This window comes from Vidua macroura, chromosome 12 (assembly GCF_024509145.1).
Source record: "Vidua macroura isolate BioBank_ID:100142 chromosome 12, ASM2450914v1, whole genome shotgun sequence".
NCBI classification, from domain to species: domain Eukaryota; kingdom Metazoa; phylum Chordata; class Aves; order Passeriformes; family Viduidae; genus Vidua; species Vidua macroura.
The window spans coordinates 2,688,201-2,704,603 of NC_071582.1; the positions used below are offsets into that span (position 1 = coordinate 2,688,201).

General features: G+C 57.0%; 1 protein-coding gene across 2 annotated transcripts; it reads right to left on the minus strand.

Moving 5' to 3' along the window:
- Positions 1 to 522: 522 nt before the first annotated feature.
- CD276 (CD276 molecule) lies at positions 523 to 12,504 on the minus strand. 2 transcript variants are annotated; one of them, XM_053988731.1, is made up of 8 exons: positions 12,185 to 12,504; positions 8,692 to 8,808; positions 6,832 to 7,182; positions 5,843 to 6,139; positions 4,244 to 4,384; positions 2,695 to 2,736; positions 1,544 to 1,579; positions 523 to 636 (listed from the first exon to the last, which is right to left on the minus strand). In XM_053988731.1, the coding sequence occupies exons 1-8, from the start codon at positions 12,390 to 12,392 to the stop codon at positions 614 to 616; spliced, it is 1,215 nt and encodes a 404-aa protein (XP_053844706.1). In that variant the 5' UTR covers positions 12,393 to 12,504; the 3' UTR covers positions 523 to 613. The 2 variants fall into 2 exon arrangements, 1 of the variants encoding a protein (XP_053844706.1); XR_008439075.1 differs by having other exon boundaries at positions 587 to 636; positions 4,244 to 4,379.
- Positions 12,505 to 16,403: the final 3,899 nt, after the last annotated feature.

The window sequence follows — 16,403 nt, forward strand, 5'->3', positions numbered from 1 at the left end:
GGGAAGGGGCTCCCGGAGCCCCCCGCGCTCCGGCCGGCATTCCCAAGCCTCTGGGCTCAGCAAGGGCAGGGAAAGGAGCCCGGGGCAGCCCTGGGGCAGGGAACGGGGAACGTCCACGCCAGGATGGACACAGGGACACGGGGACACCGGCAGATCCTCAGCCCAGCTTTCCTGGGAAGGACAGGAGTGGGGAACGGGAATGGGATGGGGGTGGCGGCAGAACCGGGTCCTCCCTCTGGGGCACCCTGGGGTGTCACTGCCCCGGGGGTGTCACCAGCCTGGAGGTGTCAGCACCCTGGGGGTGTCACCGGACTGGAGATGTCACCACCCCAGAGGTGTCACTGGCCTGGAGGTGTCACCACCCCAGAGGTGTCACCGGCCTGGAGGTGTCATGGCCCCCGGGGGTGTCACCGCCCCGGGGGTGTCACCGCCCCAGGGGTGTCACTGCCCCGGGGGTGTCACCGCCCCGGGGATGTCACCGCCCCGGGGGTGTCACCAGCCTAGAGGTGCCACCGCCCCAGGGGTGTCACCGCCCCGGAGGTGCCACCGCCCCGGGGGTGTCGCCGCTCGCTGGGGACACGCGGGCGGGGCCGGGCTCCGGGCCCCGCTGCCGTCAATCGATCTCCTGCTCCCGACCTGGGCGGGAGGAAGGGAAAACATCAGCACAGGAAAGGGAACTCCCGGGATGGGATCGATAAAGCAATAGATTAATGGATTCATGGATTAATAAATAACAAATGGGTAAATCAATTAATCAATAAATTAATGAATTAGTGGATGAATTATTTAATAAATTGATAAATCAATGAATTAATGAATTGATTAATAAATTGGTACATTGATTATGCATCAATGATACATATCAATGATTTATCAAATTGATAAACTGATAAGTTGATAAATTAATAAATTAATGGATTAATGGATTTTTTGGGCCGCAGCTTGGAAAACTCTGGATCTTTTTCCAGGTTGGGAAATCCCTGGATCCTTTTCCACACTTGGAAATCTCTGGATCCTTTTCTGGGCCTGGGAAACTCCAGATCCTTTTCCACACTTGGAAATCTCTGGATCCTTTTCCAGGCCTGGGAAACTCCAGATCCTTTTCCACGCTTGGGAAACTCTGGATCCTCTTCCAGGCTGGGAAAACTCTGGATTCTTTTCCAACACCAGCAATTCCCATCATCCCAGAAAACCCATGGAAACCCCAAAAAAAACCCCGAATTCCTTCCAGGGTTGGGTGTGGGGAGGCTTTTCCCCATCCCAGAGCAACTGGGAAAAAAAGGGATGAGGGATGCAAGAGCTGCTGGATGTCGGGCGAAACTGGGAAAACCCGGGAAAACCCGGGAAAAAAATGGGGGAAAAACTGGAAAAACTGGGAAAACAGGAAATGGAAAACCATAATCTGGGAAAAACTGATGGAAAACCTGTGGGAAGATGAAAATAGGAAGGGAAAAATCCCCCCCAAAACCCGATGAACATTTCCTGCGTGGATTTTTGGGAGAAAAGGGGAATTATCCCGGATTTGCCAGAAACATCCACTCACCCTCTCTGCTCTCCGTGTTTTCCAGCAGCTGCAGAGCTGAGAAAAGGGAAAACATCCCGTGGTCAATCCCATCCCATTCCCAAAGGAAACGGCTCCAAAATCCCTTTTTTGGGGGGATAAACCCCAAAAGCGACCCCTATTTCCAATTTCCCTGCAGAATTCCAAGGGTTTGGTCTTGTGCCAGTGGATAAAGGGAATCCCTAGGAACATCGTGGAGCTGCTGGATGCTGGAAAATTATGGAATTGGGAGGTTTTATTTGGGAATTCTGACATTTTATTAAGGAATTGGGAAGTTTTATTATGGAATTCTGTCATTTTATTAAGGAATTTGGAGATTTATTAAGGAATTTGGAAGTTTTATTTGGGAATTGGGAGGTTTTATCAAGGAATGGGGAGGTTTTATTTGGGAATTGGGAGATTTTATTATGGAATGCAGAGGTTTATTAAGGAATTCTGTCATTTTATTAAGGAATGGGGAGGTTTATTACAGAACTCTGTCATTTTGTTAAGGAATTGGGAGGTTTTATTTGGGAATTTGGAGGTTTTATTCAGGAATTTGGAGATTCTATTTGGGAATTTGGAGATTTTATTGAGGAATGTGGAGGTTTATTAAGGAATGAGGAGGTTTATTACAAAATTCTGTCATTTTATTAAGGAATTGGGAGGTTTTATTTGGGAATTTGGAGGTTTTATTCAGGAATTTGGAGATTCTACTTGGGAATTTGGAGATTTTATTGAGGAATGTGGAGGTTTATTAAGGAATGAGGAGGTTTATTACAAAATTCTGTCATTTTATTAAGGAATTGGGAGGTTTTATTTGGGAATTTGGAGGTTTTATTCAGGAATTTGGAGATTCTACTTGGGAATTTGGAGATTTTATTGAGGAATGTGGAGGTTTATTAAGGAATGAGGAGGTTTATTACAAAATTCTGTCATTTTATTAAGGAATTGGGAGGTTTTATTTGGGAATTTGGAGGTTTTATTCAGGAATTTGGAGATTCTACTTGGGAATTTGGAGATTTTATTGAGGAATGTGGAGGTGTATTAAGGAATGGGGAGGTTTTATCCGGGATCAGGGCTGTTGGAAAATCGGGAATAGGGAAGGGGCTGAGCACCCGGAGCGCCACCCCAAACCAGGATGGGGCACCCACCTGTCTTGGGCTCCTCCCCCTCCTCATCCCGCTCCTCTGGCCCTGGAAAACAAGGATCCCGAGGTGGGAACCCCATTCCTGGGATTCTGGGGGTGCCCCTTGGAGCATCCTGGCCTTTCCAGGGTGGCACATTCCCGAAAATCCCAGCGGAAAGAGCCACAGCTGCGAGGGACAGCCGTGGGTTTAGCACAGCTAAAAACCACCTGGAGAGGGATCCCTGGATCCCCCAAAATTTGGGATACCCCAAGTTGGGAGGCTCTTCCCTCCCTCCAGCGCCCACCAGGATCCCAGGAGGTTCCCACCCCCTGCTGCTGTTCCTGGGAGCAAAATCCAGGGAAAAAAACATGGAAAAAAGGCCATTCCCAAGGGAAACTGGGAGCAAAATCCATGGAAAAAAATCCATTAAAAAAGGGAATTTCCAGGGGAAACTGGGAGCAAAATCCATGGGAAAAAACCCATGGGAAAAAGGACATTCCTAAGAGAAACTGGGAGCAAAATCCATGGAAAAATCCATGGAAAAAAAGGGAATTCCTGGGGGAAATTGGGAGCAAATTCCATGGGAAAAAAGGTCATTCCCAATAGAAACTGGGAGCAAAATCCGGGGAAAAAAAATCCATGGGAAAAAGGGAATTCCTGAGGGAAACTGGGAGCAAAATCCATGGAAAAAAGGACATTCCCGAGAGAAACTGGGAGCAAAATCCATGGAAAAAAAAATCCATGGGAAAAAGGGAATTCCTGAGGGAAACTGGGAGCAAAATCCATAGAAAAAAGGTCATTCCCAATAGAAACTGGGAGCAAAATCCATGGAAAAAATCCATGGAAAAAAGGACATTCCTAAGAGAAACTGGGAGCAAAATCCATGGAAAAATCCATGGAAAAAAAAGGAATTCCTGGGGGAAACTGGGAGCAAATTCCATGGGAAAAAAGGTCATTCCCAATAGAAACTGGGAGCAAAATCCAGGGAAAAAAAATCCATGGAAAAAAGGACATTCCCGAGAGAAACTGGGAGCAAAATCCATGGAAAAATCCATGGAAAAAAAGGGAATTCCTGGGGGAAACTGGGAGCAAATTCCAGGGAAAAAATCCACAGAAAATGGTCATTCCTGAGGGAAACTGGGAGCAAATTCCATGGGAAAAAAAAACATGGAAAAAAGGTCATTTCCAAGACAAACTGGGAGCAAAATCCATGGAAAAAATCCATGGAAAAGAGGTCATTTCCAAGAGAAACTGGGAGCAAAATCCATGGAAAAAATCCATGGAAAAAAAGGGAATTCCTGAGGGAAACTGGGAGCAAATTCCATGGAAAAAAGGTCATTCCTGAGGGTGGCAGAGGCGTTCTGGGAGCTTTTTTGGGAACAAATCTCCCTCTGGTCAAACACCACCCCATAGAAATGTGGGATATGGCCCAAAATGGGAGAGGGACGTGGGAAAGGATCCCGGAGGCGCCGGAGATGTCGCGGCCGTGGGAGAAGGGGACACGCGTGGCAGTGCCACACCCCGGTGTCCCACTGGTGCCAGCGGTGCCACCCAGCCCCTTCCCGGGATTTACCTGCGCGCTCCTCGTCCTCCCGGCAGCTCTCCCGGATCTTCTGGTGGCACACGAAGGCCAGCACGCCCAGCAGGGCCACCACGCACACGGCCAGGGCCACTGTCACCCACAGGGCCACCGCCGGGAATGCCAGGGGCTGGCCTTGCGGGGAGGGACGGAAAAGGGCCTGGATCAGCACCCGGCAATGCCAGGGGTGACCCCACATCTGGGGAGATCCCACATCTGGGGTGAGCCCACATCTGGGGTGATCCCACATCTGGGGAGATCCTACATCTGGGGTGACCCCACATGCAGGGTGATCCAATACGCAGGATGCCCCAAAACCCTGGGTGATCCAACATTGAGGATGACCCCACATCCAGGATGATTCAAGGTGATCCCACATCTAAGGGGATCCCACAGCCAGGATGATCCAACACTGAAGGTGACCCCACATCCAGGATGACCCCACACCCAGGGTGATCCAGGGTGACCCCACATCCAAGGATGATCCAGGGTGACCCCACACCCAGGGTGATCCAGGGTGACCCCACATCCAAGGATGATCCAGGGTGATCCCACATCCAGGGTGATCCAGGGTGACCCCATACCCAGGGTGACCCCACACCCAGGGTGACCCCACATCCAGTCTGGACCATGACCCAGCCCCCAGGAACTGCCATGCAGGGGAATGTCTCCATGGAGCACCCAAAGGCCACCCGGTGCCACCCCTGCCACGGGCAGTGCCACCTCCCCGGGAGGGTCCCAGGCCAAGCCCCAGTGTCCAGGGGCACTGCCAGGGATCCATCCAGGGACAGCCGCGGCTGCTCTGGGAATGCCAGCCCTGCCAGGAGCCCCTTCCCAACACCCACCCTCTGGCTGGCTCTGGGTGCCATGGTCACCTCCCCCAGCCCTCCGGGGTGACACCATGGTCACCTCCCCCAGCCCTCCGGGGTGACACCATGGTCACCTCCCCCAGCCCTCCAGGGTGACACCATGGTCACCTCCCCCAGCCCTCCTGGCTGGCTCTGGGTACCACCACAGTCACCTCCCCCAGTGCCTCCTGGCTGGCTTTGAGTGGCAGTGCCACCAGGGTCACCTCCCCCAGCCCCAACTGGGTGGCTTTGGGTGCTAGAGCCACCACAGCCACCTCTTCCACTCCTCCTGGGTGCCACCACAGCCACCTCCCCCAGCCTCTCCTGGCTGGCTCTGGGTGCCAGTGCCACCTCACCCAGCCCCTCCTGGCTGGCTCTGGGTGCCAGTGCCACCTCACCCAGCCCCTCCTGGCTGGCTCTGGGTGGCAGTGCAACCTCCCCCAGCCTCTCCTGGCTGGCTTTGGGTGGCAGTGCCACCTCCCCCAGCCCTCCCAGATGGCTCTAGGTGCCAGTGCCATCTCCCCCAGCCCTCCTGGCTGGCTCTGGGTGCCAGTGCAACCTCACCCAGCCTCTCCTGGCTGGCTTTGGGTGCCAGTGCAACCTCACCCAGCCTCTCCTGGCTGGCTTTGGGTGGCAGTGCCACCTCCCCCAGCCCTCCCAGATGGCTCTAGGTGCCAGTGCCATCTCCCCCAGCCCTCCTGGCTGGCTCTGGGTGGCAGTGCCACGTCCCCGGCCCCGGGCTCACCCGTGATGGTGACAGAGGCGTGGCCGTGCTGGCGCAGCACGGCGTTGAGCACCAGGCACGAGTAGGTGACGCTGGGCTCCACCAGCACGCGCAGGACGCTGCGCACCTCAAAGAGCCCCTCCTCGTTGGCCACCTGCCACGTGGTGACGTTGGCCGTCAGGTTGGCACCCCGGCTGTCCTGCCACAGCACGCTGGCCTCGGGGTAGCCGCGGGACGCGTGGCACGTCACCACGGCCACGTCGCCCGGCTTCAGGTCCTTGCTGGGCTCCAGGTGCACGCTGGGCTTGGAGTAGGGAGCTGCGGGGGACAGGGGGGACAGGAGCGAGGATTAGGATCAAGAGCGGGGCCAGCCAGCCCTAAGATGGGGCTAAACCCATCCTCAGCTGAGGGTCACTGCTGGCCCAGGTGGCCCCTCTCTGTCACTCCCCAGGGAATATTTTGGGGAGGTGCTGCGGGGGACAGGGGGGACAGGAGCAAGGATTGGGATCAGGAGCAGGGCCAGTCAGGACTGGGATGGAGCTAAACCCATCCTCAGCTGAGGGTCACTGCTGGCCCAGGTGGCCCCTCTCTGTCACTCCCCAGGGAATATTTTGGGGAGGTGCAGCAGGGGACAAAAGGGGACTGGAGTGGGGACTGGGATCAGGAGCGGGGCCAGCCATGTCTGGGATGGGGCTAAACCCATCCTCAGCTGAGGGTCACTGCTGGCCGAGGTGGCCCTACAACCAGGAGCCTCAGCAGGGCATGGATCACGCTGCCCAGGGAATATTTTGGGGACAAGGGGGGACCGGAGTGGGGATTGGGATGGGGAGCTGGGCCAGCCAGGATCGGGATGGGGCTAAACCCATCCTCAGCTGAAGATCCCGACTGGCTGAGGTGGCCCCGCAGCCGGGAGCCTCAGCAGATGGCGCTGCCCAGGGAATATTTTGGGGAGGCACAGCCGTCGGTGCCCGGTGTCACGGAGCACCCACCCTGCTCCTCGGGGCGCTCACCTGCCACCTGCAGCGTGACGGCGGCGCTGTCGTAGTCGCGCACGCGCACGAAGCAGGTGAAGCTGCCCTCGTCGGAGATGCGCACGCGCCGCAGCAGCAGGGACACGTTGCCCTGGGCCAGCTGGTCGTAGAAGAGCGCGGTGCGGTTGGCGTAGCCCTGGCCCTGGTCCTGCAGGCGGTCGCGGCCCCCGGAGAAGCCGTGCACCAGGCGCTTGGTGTCCGTCAGCTGCCAGATGAGGCTCAGCTCGGCCACGCTGAAGTTGGCCTCGGGTGAGAAGGAGCAGAGCAGGGTGGCGTCGTGGCCAAACAGGGCCACCACGGGCTCCTCCGGCACCTGGATCTCCATGGCGCCTGCGGGATGGCACGGGGACACGCTGTGACACCTGCAGGAGCACTGCTGGATTCCCCACCTGGATGGTGTCCGAGAAAATCTAGAAAATCCCTCCCTCCTGCCTGTGGGAGGGACACGTGGGCAGGTGGCGTCTCAGGATTGTCACCGGCCGTGCCACCCTGCTGGAAGGGGGACAGTCTCACATCCAGCACCAAACTGGGGCACCTTCAGCTGCCAGGAGCAGTCACGGGCACCCAAACGTGGATAACACCCAAGCAATGCCCATGGGAGGGATGCATGGGTGGCATGTCAGGACTATCCCCAGCCGTGCCACCCTCATGGAAGGGGGACAATCCCAGACAAACCAGAGGCACCTTCAGCTGCCAGGAGCACCCAAACCTGGATAACATCCAAGAAAACCGAGGGATGCTCATGGAAGGGACACATGGGAGGGACATGTGGGCAGGTGGCATCTCAGGACTGTCCCCAGCCATGCCACCCTGATGGAAGGGGGACAGTGCCACATCCAGCACCAAACTGGGGCACCTCTGGCTGCCAGGAACTGCCAGGAGCAGCCATGGGCACCAAATCCTGCTCTGGGACACGGAGCCCAGATTGTCCCCACAGGGACAGGATGGTGGGTGGCAGCAGTGGGGACACAGTCCCCACGAGCCAGCCCTGGCCAGGCTGGCAGCGCTAGGTGGCACCAGTGCTCCAGCACGGTGCCAACTGGGGTGGCACAGCATGATTCCAGCTCATTCCAGTGCCCTGGCACGATTCCAGCTCCATCCCAGTGCCTTGGCAGGATTTCAGCTCATCCCAGTGCTATGGAATGATTCCAGCTCATCCCAGTGCCATGGCACGATTCCAGCCCCATCCCAGTGCTATGGAATGATTCCAGTTTATCCCAGTGCCATGGCACAATTCCAGCTCATCCCAGTGCCATGCAGAGATTCCAGCCCCATCCCAGTGCCCTGGCACAATTCCAGCCCCATCCCAGTGCTATGGCACGATTCCAGCTCATGCCAGTGCCATGCAAAGACTCCAGCTCATCCCAGTGCCCTGGCATGATTCCAGCTCATCCCAGTGCCCTGACATGATTCCAGCCCCTTCCCATGGCCAATACATCCCACAAGGTGATGAGGGCAGGGATGGCACAGGGAATTTTGGGGAAGAGCCCGTGCTGGGAGGATGAGGAGGGTGGGCAGGAGCCGTGCCAGGCCGCAGCTGGGCAGGGAGGGGGCACCGGGCTCACAGCCGGCCCGGCTCCGGGCACATCCCGAGCACCTCGGCTCCTTGGAATACAATAAACACCAGGACTGAGTGATCCCGCGGCGGGGAAGGAGATGTCCCCTGCTAGGAGCTGGCAGTGTCCCCTGCCAGGAGGTGCCACCCGAGGCTGTCACCCCACGGAGCACCAATCCAGGAGAAACGCCCGGCGGGAGATGCCACCTTGGGGCACGGCTCTGCCGGGACGCGGGTGGCACCGGGGACATCTCCTGCGGGGCGGTGCCACCGGCCCCACTCACCTGCCAGGCCCAGCGCCAGGATGAGCAGAGGGAAGGGCATCCTTGGCACGGGAAAAATCGGGATGAGGGAGCAGGAGCGGGAATCCTGGTGGGAGGATCCTCTCTGGGAAGCCTGAGCTGGGGGGAAAACACAAGGAAAACGCTGTGAAGGAGGGACACGGAGCGAGGGAAGGGAACCAGGCCGGGAATCCCACACCAGACATTCCCAGGGATCCCACAGCATTCCCAGGGATCCCATGGCAGACATTCCCAAGGATCCCTTGGCAGCCATTCCCAGGGATCCCCACACCAGCCATTCCCAGGGATCCCACACCAGCCGTTCCCAGGGATCCCACAACAGCCATTTCTAGGGATCCCATGGCAGCCATTCCTGGGGATCCCAGAGATCCCATGACAGTCACTCCCAGGGATCCTGGGGATCCCACACCAGCCATTCCCGGGGACCCCAGGGCAGCCATTCCCAGGGATCCTGGGGATCCCAGGGCAGCCATTCGCAGGGAGCACCACCCCCATCAGACACCCCGGGGAAGGGGCTCAGCTCCAGCCTGGAACAACCCGAGGGATCGCTGCATTCCTGGCACCGGCAGAGCCAGCGGCAGCTCTGGAAGTGGTGGTCGTGCCTCAGAGAAACCACGTGAGCCCCTTCCCTTCCCTTCCCTTCCCTTCCCTTCCCTTCCCTTCCCTTCCCTTCCCTTCCCTTCCCTTCCCTTCCCTTCCCTTCCCTTCCCTTCCCTTCCCTTCCCTTCCCTTCCCTTTCCCTTCCCTTCCCTTCCCTTCCCTTCCCCAGCTGTTCCCTGCATTCCCGGCCCGCTCCAGCCCCGTGCTCCAAGAGGAGCTCCCAGGGGCCGGGATTCAGCTGCCAGCCCAGCGGGAGCAGCTCCAAGGGACAGGGCTGCGGGCTGCCGGCAGCTCCGGGGCTCATCCCTGCCCGCGGGGAGGCGGGAGCAGCTCCGGGATGGACGCCGGGAGAAGGGATTAACGCGGAGCGGGCCGCGGGGAGGGGGAGGGCGGAGCGCCCGGCGCCGCTGGACTCCCCCGGAGCCCGCGTGACCCGCGCATGGAACGCGCTCCGGGCAGCGGCGCCACCGCGGTCCCTCCCTGTCCCCTCCCCGGGCCATGCCAGCCCATCCCCGGGACCCGCTGTGTCCCCTCCCCGGGCCATGCCAGCCCATCCCCGGGTCCCGCTGTGTCCCCTCCCCGGGCCATGCCAGCCCATCCCCGGGACCCGCTGTGTCCCCTCCGTGTGCCAGCCCATCCCCGGGTCCCGCTGTGTCCCCTCCCTGTCCCCTCTGTCCCATCCCATGCCAGGGTCCCGCTGTGTCCTGTCCCTGACCCCTCCCTGTCCCCTCTGTCCCATCCCATGCCAGGGTCCCTGCCCGGAGCCCCTGGTACTGCCACTGCCACCCCTGTGGGTTACGGCACTGCCACATCTATGGGGTCACTGCCACATCTATGGGGTCACGGCACTGCCACCCTGTGGGGTCATGGCACTGCCACATCTATGGGGTCACTGCCACATCTATGGGGTCATGGCACTGCCACATCTATGGGGTCATGGCACTGCCACCCTGTGGGGTCACGGCACTGCCACATCTATGGGGTCATGGCACTGCCACCCTGTGGGGTCACGGCACTGCCACATCTATGGGGTCACGGCACTGCCACATCTATGGGGTCATGGCACTGTCACCCTGTGGGGTCATGGCACTGCTACATCTATGGGGTCATGGCACTGTCACCCTGTGGGGTCACAGCACGGCTTTCCTGGGGTGCAGCGGGAACAATTTCAGCCTCATTCCCTAAATCCCCTTTAACTGGGAAAATGGCAGCGCCAAAGGGCGGCTCAGCTCAGCTCCCACGGGGGAAACTGAGGCACAAGGGGAAATTGAGGCACAGGGAATGGGGGAAACTGAGGCACAGGGAATGGGAGAAACTGAGGCACAAGGGGAAACAGGTATGGGGGAAACTGAGGTATAGAGGGAAATTGAGGCACAGGGAATGGGGAAACTGAGGCACAGGGTTTAAACAGAGGCACAAGGGGAAACTGAGGCATGAGGGAAAAAGTGGGGCAGAGGGTATGGAGAAAACTGAGGCACAAGGGGAAACTGAGGCACAAGATGAAACTGAGGGTTTTTTCCCCCTGTTTTTTTATGATCCCCGAGGTGCCAAGGGAACACCTCTGGGGCCTTCCAGGGAGAAGCCCTCGCCTCCCAGCCCAGCTCCATCCCAGCCCCAGCCGGGTCAGGATTTGCAAAGCCCAGGCATGATGTTAATTAACCCTTTCAGTGCCTCAATCCTCCCCCGAGTGAGAGAAAGGAACGGGATGTAAACATGCAAAGGAACAGCATGAAGACATCGAGAAGTCCCAGATGGGAGGGAGGAGGAGATGCCTTGATCTTAGGGCTGAAATCCTCTTGTAAGCCACGGAGAAAAAGACTCTTTTTCCCTAAAATACGCGAAACTATGTGGAGATGAAGGGTTCAAATGAATATTGAGCAAAGGCCTCCACACTAAAGTAAACAGATGTTAAAGTAGCTGTGATCCCGTGAAAAGTTTAAACAGGGGAAAAGAAAAGCATGATGAGACCCTGCGCCCCCAGGAAGAAAAATATAAAGATCTTTGTTCCCAGAGATGAAGATGATTTTAGAGACAGATAATGAGAACTTTGACCTTTAAAACAATACCCCATAAGTGAACATAGCCCCTAAACAAACTGTGGGAAGGCTTGTAGAAAATAAGAGGGGCTTCAGGATAACAAATCTCGCCGGGCAGCTGCTATTTGTAAAAGAGCCACGAGAGATCTCTTTTCCTTCCCCACGAAAAAAGTCTCCACAACATCAACAAGAAAGACTTCTCTCCCTAAGTGAACTAAAGAAAGATTATTTTACAAGTAGTCAACTAAGTAAAATTTTTTTAAATTATTGGGGTGCCTGGGTCGGCCCCCCCTCTGCCCCTCTCCTCGAGCCAAGAGCCAGGCTCTGCTCAGGACTATTTTTAGGTCGCGCTCAAGTTGTGGGCGTGCAGCAGCAATGCCTCACGTGGGACTCTGTGGGGATGGGGTGTGCAAAGACGGGACACAGCCCCCAAATCCCACTGGGGCTTCGGGGTGTGGGGTTTGGGGTTAGGAAGGGACGAGGATTCAGGGTGACACCTGGCAGGAAAAAGGGACGAGGATTCAGGGTGATACTGGCAGGAAAAAGGGACGAGGATTCAGGGTGACACCTGGCAGGAAAAAGGGATGAGGATTCGGGGTGATACCGGCAGGAGGAAGGGATTTGGGGTGATATTGGCAGGAGGAAGGGATTTGGGGTGATATCGGCAGGAAAAAGGGATGACGACTTGGGGTGCAATACTTTGCAGAAGGAAGGGATGAGGATTTAGGACGATACTGGGAAGAGGAAGGGATTTGGGGTGATATTGGGAGGAGGAAGGGACAAGGATTTGGGGTCCAGTACTTGACAGAAGGAAGGGATGAGGATTTGGGGTGCAATACCGGGAAGGAGGAAGGGACGAGGACTCCGTTTGATCCTTGCCGGGAGGAAGGGAGGGGGATTGGGGATGCCCCCGTGGCCCGGAGGAAGGCTGGGCGGGTTCTCCGTTGTCTCGGCGGGGAAAAGGGGAACCAGCCCTTCCTCCCGGGACCGCGGGGCGCGTTCAGCCCCGGATACCAAGAGGGCGCTTCCAGTGGGATTTCCAAGCATCCCGGGGTGCCACCCTCCCTGCACCCACCCCCGCACCGGGCCGGGGGGACCCCCGCAGCCCCCCAACCCCCGCGGGGCTCCCCGAACCCCGCGGCCCCGCCCGCCCCGCCCAGGGGGAGCCCCATTCATTCCTCGCTCCTTCCCTCGCTCCCTTTCTCCCCCCGTCCGCCCCGGAACCCCGCCCGGCGCCGAGCCGCGGCCCGCGGGAGGGGCAGCGGAGCGGGGCGGCCCCGCAGCTCCCCCGCGGCTGGAGCCGCCCCGCTCCGGCCGGACCCCGACCGGACCCGCGCCCCACGAGCCCCCCGGGCCGCCCCGGCACTCACCGGGCCCGCGGCGGAGGCAGCGCGGGCGGCGGGCGGCGGCCCCGGCACGATTGGCTGCGGCCGCTTCCTGCCGGGAACGGCGCGGGAGGAGCCTGGAGAGGGACCGGGAGCGAGGGGATTGGGGAGCCGGGAATGGGAGCGAGGGGATTGGGGAGCCGGGAATGGGAGCGAGGGGATTGGGGAGCCGGGATTGGGAGCGAGGGGATTGGGGAGCCGGGAATGGGAGCGAGGGGACTGGGGAGCCTGGAATGGGGATTGGGGAGCCGGGATTGGGAGCGAGGGGATTGGGGAGCCGGGAATGGGACAGGGAGCGAGGAGATTGGGGAGCCGGGAATGGGGATTGGGGAGCCGGGATTGGGAGAGGGGATTGGGGAGCCGGGAATGGGACAGGGAGCGAGGAGATTGGGGAGCCGGGAATGGGGATTGGGGAGCCGGGATTGGGAGAGGGGATTGGGGAGCCGGGAATGGGAGCAAGGGGACTGGGGAGCCGGGAATGGGACAGGGAGCGAGGGGATTTGGGAGCCTGGAATGGGGACTGGGGAGCCGGGATTGGGAGCGAGGGGACTGGGGAGCTGGGAGAGGGGGCAAGGGGATTGGGGAGCCGGGATTGGGAGCGAGGGGATTGGGGAGCCGGGAATGGGAGTGAGGGGATTGGGGAGCCGGGAATGGGAGTGAGGGGACTGGGCAGAAGGATTGGGGATTAGGGATTGGGAGAGGGGATTGGGGAGCCGGGAATGGGAGCGAGGGGACTGGGGAGCCGGGAATGGGACAGGGAGCAAGGGGATTGAGGAGCCGGGAATGGGAGAGGGGGCGAGGGGACTGGGGAGCCTGGAGCGGGAGAGGTCAGTCAGGGGACTGGGGAGTCTGGGAATTGGGGACTGGGGAGAGTGAGCTGGGGACTGGGGAGCGAGGGGATTGGGGGACTGGGGAGAGTGAGGGATTGGGGTGTACAGGGCTGGGGGATTGGGGAGCCTGGGGTTGGGGGATTGGGGTGTACAGAGCTGTGGGTGTTGGGGAGCACCAGGCCAGAGGGATTGGGGGGTGTCGGGAGACTGAGGGTTGGGGTACAGGCATTGGGGGTCACAGAGCTGGGGGATTGGGGTACCCTGAGGGCATTGGGGTGCACTGAGCCAGGGCACTGGGTACACCCTGAGCCTGGGATTTGGGGTGCAGGGAGCCTGGGATTTGGGGTGCAGGGAGTCAGGGATTTGGGGTGCACTGAGCCAGGGCACTGGGTACACCCTGAGCCTGGGATTTGGGGTGCAAGGAGCCAGGGCACTGCGTACACCCTGAGCCTGGGATTTGGGGTGCAGGGAGCCAGGGCACTGCGTACACCCCGAGCCAGGGATTTGGGGTGCAGGGAGCCAGGGATTTGGGGTGCAGGGAGCCAGGGCACTGGGTACACCCCGAGCCAGGGATTTGGGGTGCAGGGAGCCAGGGCACTGGGTACACCCCGAGCCAGGGATTTGGGGTGCAGGGAGCCAGGGGACCAGGACACAGCAATGCAGAGGATTGGGGTACACAGAGGCAGGGAATTTTGGGGTGCACAGAGCTGGGGAAACGGCGTGCATGGGGCCAGGTGAAGCCCTCAAAGGTGGGACATGAAGCTCCAGGGGACTGGGGTGCACAGAACCAGGGATTTTGGAGATCTCAGATTTGGAATTTTGGAGATCTCAAAATGAGGATGAGGTGCAGGGAACCAGGGATTTTGGAGATCTCAGATTTGGAATTTTGGACATCTCAGATTTGGGGTTTTGGAGATCTCAAAATCAGGATGAGGTGCAGGGAACCAGGGATTTTAGAGACCTCAGATTCAGGATTTTGGAAATCTCAAATTTGGGATTTTGGAGACCTCAGATTTGGGATGAGGTGCAGGGAACCAGGGATTTTGGAGATCTCAAATTTGGGATTTTGGAGATCTCAGATTTGGGATTTTGGAGAGCTCAAAATCAGGATGTGGTACACAGAAACAGGGATTTTGGAGATCTCAAATTTGGGATTTTGAAGATCTCAAATATGGGATTTTGAAGATCTCAAATTTGGGATTTTGAAGATCTCAAATTTGGGATTTTGGAGATCTAAGATTCAGGGTGAGGTGCAGGGAACCAGGCAGGAAGGCTGAGCCATCTCCTGTGGGCAGGACAAAAGGCAGCTGGAATTTGCCAGGTGGAGCCCAGGCTGCTTCCCAGGAAAATCCTGGTTAATGATTTCCCCACCCCGTGCTGCTGCTGGGGACCCTGGCTGTCATAGTTTGATATGGGAGGAATTTAGGGAATTAACCTAAATTAACATCAAATTAGAGTTCCATTTGAGGTTAAAAATCTCAAAAAAAAAAAAAAAGAAATCTCAAATTTGTTCGGAGAAATCTCAAAAAAAAATCAATTTTTTTTTGAGGAAAATATAAAAATTTTTTGAGGAAAAATCTCAAATTTTCAAATTTTACCTCAGATTTGAAAAATCAAAAAATCAGCTTTTGATTTTTTCAAATCAGATTAGCGAACCAAACCCACTACACCGGGGAAACCCCAAAATTTTTTTGGGAGCCGTGGCACTGGAAGGAGACCCCCAGCAGGGTGGTTTGGGCCTTTCCTGGCTGCAGGGCACAGGAAGCTCCTCACCCTTTTGATTACAGGGGAAAGCTGCAACACCCGGAGCTGGAGAGCTGAAAATGGAAAGGTGAGTTAAAATAACCCCAGACCTGCTATATTTAAACCACTCCATGTTTGGTTTTTTTTTTTTTTTTTTGCTTTTTTGTTTTTTTTTTTTTTTTTTTTTTTTTTTTTTTTTGTTTATTTTTTTTTCCCTGGCAGGCGAGGGAGGATTTTGCCTTTATGTAAACTCTGAGATAAGAAATGTTGATTTAGAAATATTATGGAATAGGATGGGTGCTGTTGGAAGAGAAGTGGAGTTAGAAAGCAAGTTTTAAAGGATAGTTTTATAAAAAATAAGATTAGATGCTTTAGGGAAATGGAATTATGAAGGATGTAGGAGGGTTTATGAGGGGTAGTTTTAGATGATTGTTTTTAAGGCATTTATAGTATGGTGTGGTAAAAGCAGACAGGTTAAGAAACATTTATTTGTGTTTTGTGATGAGGAAATAGCTGGGTTTTGATGGTGATGGTGTGACTTATAACATCTGTATCACTTTTTTATGAAATTGAAAGTGGAATAAAAGTTTTTGAAACGGAGGGATGGAACACAGGGAATTCCACCCTCCCAATATCCCATCCATCCCTGTCCTCTGGCAGTGGGAGCCACTCCCTGTGTGCTGTCCCTCCATCCCTTGTCCCCATTTCCTCTCCAGCTCTCCTGGAGCCCCTTCAGGCCCTGCAAGGGGTCCCAAAATCTCCCTGGAGCTTCTCCTCTTCAGGTGAGCACCCCCAGCTGTGCCAGGCTGGCTCCAGAGCAGAGGGGCTCCACCCTTGGAGCATCTCCAGGGTTTCCTCTGGATTCTTTCCAGCAGTTCCAGGTCCTGCTGATGCTGGAGGCAGCTCTGCAGGTGAGGCAGAATTCCCTCCTTCCCCTCCTCCTGCTGGGGATCAGCCTGGCACACAGCAGGCACAGCAAACCTCAGCACCCCAAAAGCACAGGTGGAATCCACAAAAAAGACATCAATCCCCCCAAAAAAGGCATCAATCCCCCCAAAAAGACATCAACCCCCCAAAAAGACATCAACCCCCCAAAAAAG

What these genes read in the sequence shown, in the direction of transcription:
- CD276 (XM_053988731.1), bottom strand. Translation starts at nt 12,392, where the DNA reads ATGCTTGGAAATCCCACTGGAAGCGCCCTCTTGGTATCCGGGGCTGAA. An exon ending in CCTGGCGCTGGGCCTGGCAG is followed by an intron (nt 7,183 to 8,691) that starts GTGAGTGGGGCC and finishes GCCATCCCGCAG; the next exon opens with GCGCCATGGAGATCCAGGTG. An exon ending in AAACACGGAGAGCAGAGAGG is followed by an intron (nt 637 to 1,543) that starts GTGAGTGGATGT and finishes CCTCCCGCCCAG; the next exon opens with GTCGGGAGCAGGAGATCGAT.